Source organism: Solanum verrucosum, unplaced genomic scaffold (genome assembly GCF_900185275.1).
Source record: "Solanum verrucosum unplaced genomic scaffold, falcon-dt-bn FXZP01000339.1, whole genome shotgun sequence".
In the NCBI taxonomy this organism is placed as follows: domain Eukaryota; kingdom Viridiplantae; phylum Streptophyta; class Magnoliopsida; order Solanales; family Solanaceae; genus Solanum; species Solanum verrucosum.
The window spans coordinates 118,846-127,195 of record NW_026020182.1 but is presented as its reverse complement, the minus strand read 5'-3'; the positions used below and the strand labels follow the sequence as shown (position 1 = coordinate 127,195).

The 8,350-nt window shown below is 35.7% G+C and overlaps 1 protein-coding gene across 1 annotated transcript; it reads right to left on the bottom strand.

Annotated features, from left to right (window-relative positions):
- Positions 1-1,799: 1,799 nt before the first annotated feature.
- On the bottom strand, positions 1,800-7,637 carry LOC125829229 (DNA topoisomerase 6 subunit B-like). The gene is made up of 7 exons (XM_049508476.1): positions 7,516-7,637; positions 7,299-7,404; positions 7,014-7,148; positions 6,810-6,861; positions 6,062-6,073; positions 4,307-4,395; positions 1,800-1,934 (listed from the first exon to the last, which is right to left on the bottom strand). Exons 2-7 carry the CDS (start codon positions 7,371-7,373, stop codon positions 1,800-1,802), a joined length of 498 nt encoding a protein of 165 aa, XP_049364433.1. The 5' UTR covers positions 7,374-7,404; positions 7,516-7,637.
- Positions 7,638-8,350: the final 713 nt, after the last annotated feature.

Genomic DNA, 8,350 nt, shown 5'->3' with positions numbered 1-8,350 from the left:
TCTTACTTCATCTAATGTCCCTGCACATTAAGGTGAGACCACTTCCATCAACATCAAAGTGATACTAACCAAGGCCACCAGAAACAACCAAGGAAGACTAAACACAAAAAACTTCAAGGGTGTGGAGAATAAGAATAACATATGTTTAGTCATTAAACCTCTCCCGCATCAGTAAGAACTTGAATACAACAGGGAAGTATATCAGGAAGATACTTTCGAAATTCATCTTTGAGTGCCAAGCAAAGTTTCTCCACGAGCTGCAGAATCTAAAATAACAAAAGAAAACGACCAGTAAGATCATTAACCAAATCATCTGATTATAATGACCTAAACCAAAAGTATGTAGGTCATTAATACCAACTGAAACTACTACTTACAAGAGCAATGTGAATAGGTCTGTTAGCAACAGCCAAGCTGAACAATGACCATAATTCTGATAGCAGAGAGAGAAACTCTGGCAGATATTTACGGATGTGCTACAAACAAAAGATCATTTAACAGACCTTAAGAAAATAACCAATCCAAAAGAACAACAAGACAGACAATACAATTAAAACGAAATATTACTTGTCGTGCAATAGATACCAAGGTTCCAAGTTTCCATGTTATAAATTCCTTTAGACCATCCTCACATATGCGTACAATGTCAAAGAGATCAGGCAAAACCTACAGAAAAATAAAAGATACAATCATATATAAACATCTCTGATAAAATCATCCACAACTAATGTTTGGGAAAAGAAGGGTATACTAATAACAAACAATAAAATTCACTATGTTCTACTTAAGTTCTCAACTTCCCCGTGTCATTGGCTGGATGTCCCCTACTTTTGTAAGTTAAGAAAGTAAAAATCTGATATATCTTTATTCAGCTCAGGTTTTTTTTCTCTCACCTTTGCTTTGTAAAAAGGGTGCAAATGGGAGGGTCTGTCGGGCGTGGACAACCAGGTGAACTGTTTGTGACATGCCCAACTGAGTCTCCAGACCTTGAAAATAAACATAAGAGATCCAACCACTTTCTGGTGGCAACTTGACAGAGATGGATCCCTGAGAATCCACATGAGTGAGTTGATAGCAACCTGCAGCAGTAGATGCCAGTTAGGAAATCCATCAAAGGAAATAATAAGTTGAAGGTTTAAGTTTCACAGTGGAATAATAATCCTCAGATGTTGCAATGGATGGCCAGAGATCCGTAGGCAATTCATCCATTGATCTTATATGTTGACCAGGATCACCAGTCACCCGTGTAACTTCACCATGGATCCAGGTAAGCTTTGTTGATTACGCTTATGCACATGGGGATCTAAAGCACCCATGATGCCAAGAACCTGCAAAATTCATCCTCAATGAACTTAAGTACTGACTAATCCAAAGAAAATATATATATATTGGACCAACAGGATTGCAGTTACCTTCAAAACCTCTCTTCTTGTTGACTAAGCCAGTTCACCATTGAGCAGTTTCATGAGAAACCCAAGCAACTGAGGATACTCATTGTATGGAGTAATAACATATCTATGAACATTACAAACAACAAATTTGTCAAACAAGATTTTACATAATTTAAAGCTAAATTGGTGCACCGAAGCCATGAATAGTGTGGTGAAGCATAGCAGCAAAAATGATAAATTTGAAAATACAGATAGCACACCACAGTCCAAAGGAAAGGAAAAGTAAGTATGCCGCACAAACAAAACAATATTAGAAATGATCCCCAATCGTAGATTATCTAGGAACCAAAACAAATAGTAAGTAAATGACTGATTAGGAATGATAAAATCAAAGGTTGAAGAAACCACTCACCCTGTACTCAGTACAACTTGACCAAATGTTGAAACATCCAATTCATATTTGGTAATGGCAACCCAATCCAGTAGAGCTTCAACAATTAATGGCATAAGTTCTGAAATATACTGCCGCATGGAAAAGCCGCCCTAAAGAGAGTAAGAGAGATGAAAAACGAGGATCAGTGTTCTCAACTATCCACAAGAACTATCTACATGCATAGAAACAATTGTCCATCATCTTGGAACTTATGATTCAAAATCAAAATATCTGATATAGAGAGCTGCAGGAATTTAGAGTGACATAAGCTTCCATTGATATTATTTAAGCTGCAACACAATTCTTGACTATAACAAAAACAGAGGGCATACAAAAGACACCAAGATGCAGATGAAAGATCACAGGGAAAGACCAAACTATAAAGATCAAGAAACACTATATTTGTCTCAATTTGCTTGGCACAGTTTGGATGGACGCGGACACACGGTTCAAAAAAGAAATGGGTATACCTTTTGACACATAAGATAGTTGTGCTTTAATGCCAGAAGTTTTTCGTTGACCAAATAATTTCCTTTTTTATTTAGTACAGATAGTCTCATCACAACACATTGTTTTTTAAATGTAGTGGGACATACATGTCAAGTCATAGGCAAAATAGAGATGTATAAATTAGCTTGTTTCAAAATATATAGATGTACCAATCTTTCAAGGAGGTCAAAAACAAAGTGCCAAACAAATAGGGACAGAGGGCATTATCATTTACAGGCATTAATTCCACCCAGGCTATCGGTAGACTCAGGTGCAAGTTGACTTAAGCCCCTTACTGATTTTTCAATTGAAAATGGAGACAATTTGGAGTACAAGTAGCTCCAATGCGACAAGGAACCAGGTCACAACAAGGACAACTGGAAACAGCCTATCCACCACAGGCTTAATCCAGCTTTAGTCGGTTCCTAGAATTCTTTACTAAGTGAGAGAGGCTGAGAAAATAAAAGGAGAAATGAAGGTGAATTTAACAACAGAGGGTCACATCATGTCCTCAGAAAAAGTTAAATCTTGAGACAAAGTTAAAGCTAACACATATAATAACTGGAAAAGAACTGTGAAGCAGTTTTTTCCAATTGAAAACTGTAAGGCCGTCTTTTTTATGAAAGAACTGTTAAGCACCTTAAAATAGGAAGCTTTCACTTAATAATCGAGTCAGATACCAATAACAAATGAAACTATTATAATAACCAAAATGTTAACCTCTGCACACCAACTAGAACAATTAGCTAGCTGAAAGAAATACAACAAAATTAACAGACTCAATAAAAAAAAGGTCAAATACCAACAAAATTAAATGCAATTAGATGTAAATCTTAGCTCACAGTGATTGGGATTATATAAGAAAAGATTAGGATAAATAAGTCCACATTGAGTATAGGCTATATCTACATAATATCTGAATTATATCACTATCATGTGATGATAGAAATGCAGGGAGACAAATAATCTGGACATCTACCCCAATAGGAAACACGCCTATCAAAGAGTTGAAGTCAATTTATTTACAAGATCAATTTTGGTATAGCCCCCAACCTGTTCGCATCCCTGTCAGAGGAGAACCAATCCTCTTTTTCTACGATAACTTCATTTCTCCAACCAAACTCAATCAAGACCAACCGGGCAAGTTCTAGGTGACAAAAGCGAACACAAGGCATTATTCAACAACTCAGCTCACATGGCCTGCAAATCAATTAAGATGGTTCAAAATCTGACTTCCTTTTCAAAATACAAGTAGAATTGAACATTTTAACCGCTAACGAATCAAAAGTCACAAAAAGAGTTGTAGGAGTTATCACAAAATCATTCATAACATGCTCAACCTTTTAAAAACGGAGAGGTATGCTCAATTCTATTCACATGCATGACTCTTAGTACCAACTAAGTCAAAACCTTCCCAAAAAGACGATGATTTCTCGCCCTTAAGAAAGTTGTCAACCAATTCATCATCAGCCAACCTCATGCATCATTCAGGAACGGCTACTCAGACTTCGCCACAATCAACGCCAATCAAACACTCACAAGCAATCGACAATTTAACCTTTAGAAAGTTGTCACTCTCTATCCATCATCGGGCATCGTCAATCCAAATCTTATTATCAAAAAAAAAATCTACAAACTACAAATCAAAATCTAAAATAGACCAATCCAACACAATATCAACAGAAACATCCACAATATCAAATCCCGACAAGGACACACCAATCCATAACAAAGAAAGAAAGTACACCCGACAAGAGCATAATCACAGTATGCAGAAACAATCAACAAAATGAGTACAAGGGAGGCACCCCCAACTAACCGTCCAAATATCAAAAGAGAATACAAGGGACTACCAAAGCAAAAGAATATTTGCACAACTATAATCAACAGGGAAATGATTGAGAAGGCAAATGTCATTAGGAAATAGTTTGATAGGAAAAAATGATCTTAGAAAATTGTAATTGAGCATAAGATGAAACTAACCAAAACTGACTATAATGATGAAGTACTTGGTAGCCTCAATAACATGCTCTAGGAGTGCTAAAGAAGCAGAAAACTCAACATCAATCCTGCACCCATAGCCTGCAAATTGATCAACATTTAAACAGAAAGTTTCAAGGGAGAGCTCCATGGTGGAAGTATACCAACAACCATAGTGCCTTAGTTCAAATTCCCAAAATAATCACTTGTTTGAATACATTAGAGAAGTGCAAAGACCTCCCTTCTTCACGCCTTGATGGGAAGATATTATTCAGCAATTTTTTATGTGTGTTCTCCTGCAAAATATTGAAATTATTTAGTTAGAACACTGTGATGTGCCAGAATTTTATGAACCACCCTAAATTCTCTGCACAATATAAAGATGAAGATGCCAAAGGATATAGAGATTATATAGCATACAAAAGTCATGGCAAGAGCATTTAAACTACAAAATCAAAATCAAACTCTAAAAACAATCATAGAATTCAAGTATGGGAGATATTATTGAACAAGTAATTTTTTCCACTAGTAATCAGAAAGCATTCAACAAAGACCACCCACAATTGCACCTGTCATAAATAAACCAAATTAATTCGCAAAATGTGGAGCACTTACACTGTAACAACAACATAATCAATGTAATCCCAAAAAGTGAGGTTTGAAAAGGGAACGGTGTAAGCAAATCTTACGCATATCTTGGGGTAGAGAAGTAGCATTTACACTACAACAACAACATAGTCAATGTAATCCCAAAAAGTGAGGTTTGAAAAGGGAACGGTGTAAGCAAATCTTACGCATATCTTGGGGTACAGAAATTGTTTTTGATAGAGCCTCTGCTCGGTAATCAAGTGATTATATGATAAAAATAACCCAAGATGCAAACTGCGAAATCAGCCTCGAGGCAAAGCGAACTGTTAGTTCAAATGGTTGCATATGTTACATAGATGCATACTCCTATTGAATACTTTTCTAATTCTGTTTTACACTTCCTCTGAAAAAATTATTTTCTAATCCTGCTCTCAAGGAACCTTCATGATACCACCATCTTCAAGTTCCATAGTCATGTACACGTGCGAAACTTGACACACTAAATGCCAAACAAACAGAAAAATCAAATGCGATGTAGGATTAATGTGAGGCTTTGAACTGTTAGCTTGACTTTCATATCATTTAATTAAGGATACGTTATGCCTCCAGGTTTATCACATTTTCCCTTAGGCTAATTTCTAAATAGAATCCCCCATCACTGTAAGCCTATAGTATGCGATACATTTACTTATTGCATTTATCACCCATAATGTCTATAAGGAGTTTCGGTAGATCAATCATACAAAAAATGGATGTGAATTTATTAGTTTATGCAATATTATATCCTCACATGTATGACAATAGAGTTTAAACGTTATATGACACTCGCTATAGTTGTCACATTCTTAACATTATCACTTGTGTACAACATTATCCAATCACATTTAAATGGTGTTACACAAATGCTCCAGGGCAACGAAAATGACTCGACACTCCTCTTTTTTGTACAAGTTTCATGCTACTGCCACAAGAAAGATGCTGCAAGAGCTATTAGTCCCTTAAAATACATTTCCCCTGATAATAAATCACACAAAAAACAACAAATCCCCTCAACAATAATAAAATTTCCATTGCAATGCCACAAAAGAAATAAAACCAACAAAATTTAGGCACACGAAACACCACAAATTGACTATAATCAACAACATAAAGGTGCATAAATAACCTCCACAATACTAACCTTTGTGAAGTCCTACAGAAGGCCACACATTACAGGAAACCAACAAACTAAAGGCCCAAGGTCACCCTAGGTTTTTATACCCAACTTCTTAATATGGGAAATTAACACGTATATGACCGCACGGATTGTTCTCCCGTAGAGGTCAAAAGAGTTTTCAGTAAAGCCAAACACAGGTTATACAAGGAGATCATTTTATTGCGGTAATTTTGTGGCCAGACTAGTAGGGGTGTCATCTAAGTCTTGGTTTTCTATTTCTACTTCTTCCTCCAATACTTCCTCAAAATTAGAAAACCATCTATTTAAGGTCTCATGGTCTACTTAATATTCAAAATTAAATTCTAAAATAGTGGGACATGAAATAAAAAAAGTTTCATCAACATGAGTATAATCGTCGGTATTAGTTTTAAATCTAGGTTGCAATAAGAACTACTTCCTCCCCCACCCTTACTAGTAGCAACTTTTTTTCCATAAATTGATTTTTTACCACTACTTTTTTTAACAAGATCCATATTTAAAGTTTATAATAATTAAAATATGAAAAACAAACAAGATAAATATAACAAAAAAATATAATAAATAAACAAATATAGAGATGAAAGTTGAAACGAATATATCAAACGTCTAAAACATCTTTGTTCCTCCAAATTGAAGGTCAAAAAAAAATGAAAGAAGTTGGAACATAACAAAAGGCAAGAACTTGCAAAAATTTCCACTGGTAAAATAACTGGAAATGGCAAGCACATCTAACCTCGTCCAAACATATTCAGGATATCATCATGTTGCATTCCTCTTCCATTATCCTATATTAGAAACAAAGTACAATAATTAAAGTCTTTTAGGGAAGAATAATCATTAACTTGCCAAATTGATTTAATTCAACAATGTACTTTTCTTGTCGTGCGTGCTTAGAGCAGAGCCAGCATACAGAAGAACAAAGAGAAAAAAATCATACCTTGCATGTCACCCTATAATATGATGCCTCCCTACCCTTAGCTGCCTTTGTAGCTGCAGGGTCTTTTACTTTTTTCCCAAGAGCAACATTCTTTGCTTGAATCTCTAGAACCCGAGCTTCCTTGGCAAGTCTTTTCTAGACACAGTAGTTAGAAAAATCACAATGCCATCTAATGAAATTTGCTAGAAAAATATTTCACTAATGAAATTTGCTAAATGTCAACCAGTGAGCATAAGATATAAATCACAATGCCATCTAAGTGAGCGTAAATCATTGCTTACACACCTCACGAGCCTTTGCTGTCTCAAAATCATCATATAGGGCTTCATCTCTACGTTCATGGTCAGCCAGACCAATCATGGAATTAAATTTACTTCTGCCTATCTCTTCACTACAGACACAAAACAAAAAACAACACTAAGCTTTGAAGAGAGGTTCCCATTAATGGATCTTTGTTAGCTCATTGAAGTAGTTATCTAAAATAGACAAAATAATCACTTACATGGTTATCTCTACAACTGGAAGTTCAGAGATGGATTCAGCAGAATCAAGTGCATTCTCAACAACTTCTCTCACAGTAGTGTAAAGACATTTCCCAGGCTGAAAATTTGGAAAGACTAACTTGATTAAAAGTGCATTTAGGGTGTGTTTGGTATGAAGGAAAACATTTTCCGAAAAATGTTTTCCAATTTTCTCATGTTTGGTTGGGTTAAATGTTTTGGAAAATGTTTTCCAAATCAACTCATTTTCCTCAAATTTAAGGAAAATGACTTCCCTTCAAAACTTAAGGAAAACATTTTCCAAAACTCTCTTCCAACTTTCAATTAAAAAAAAAATTGTTGAAAACATCAATTTATTTTGTCCCTACCCTCAAACCAACCCCCCGCCCCCCTAAAAAAATAATAATTTAAAGCTTGTTTTTAAATTTAATTTTTTTACCCACCCTCACGCACCTCCTACCCAGCCCCCCACCCCTACCACCCCCCCTACCAAATTTTTTTTTTTTAAGTTTATTTTTAAAAAATATTTTCAATTTCAAAATTTCATTTTTTCACGCTACCCTTGACCCCCCCCCCCACCCACCCCTTACCCAGCCCCCCACCCCCAAAAAAAAATTTAAGATTGTTTTTAAAAATATTTTCAATTTCAAAATTTCATTGTTTCACCCCTACCCTCGACCCCCCACCCACCCCCTACCACCCTCCCCCCAAAAAAAAATTTAAGTTTGTTTTTAAAAAAATATTTTCAATTTCAAAATTTCATTTTTTCACCTTAACTTGACCCCCACTCACGCACCTCCTACCCAGCCCCCCACCCCACCCCACCCCACCCCTACC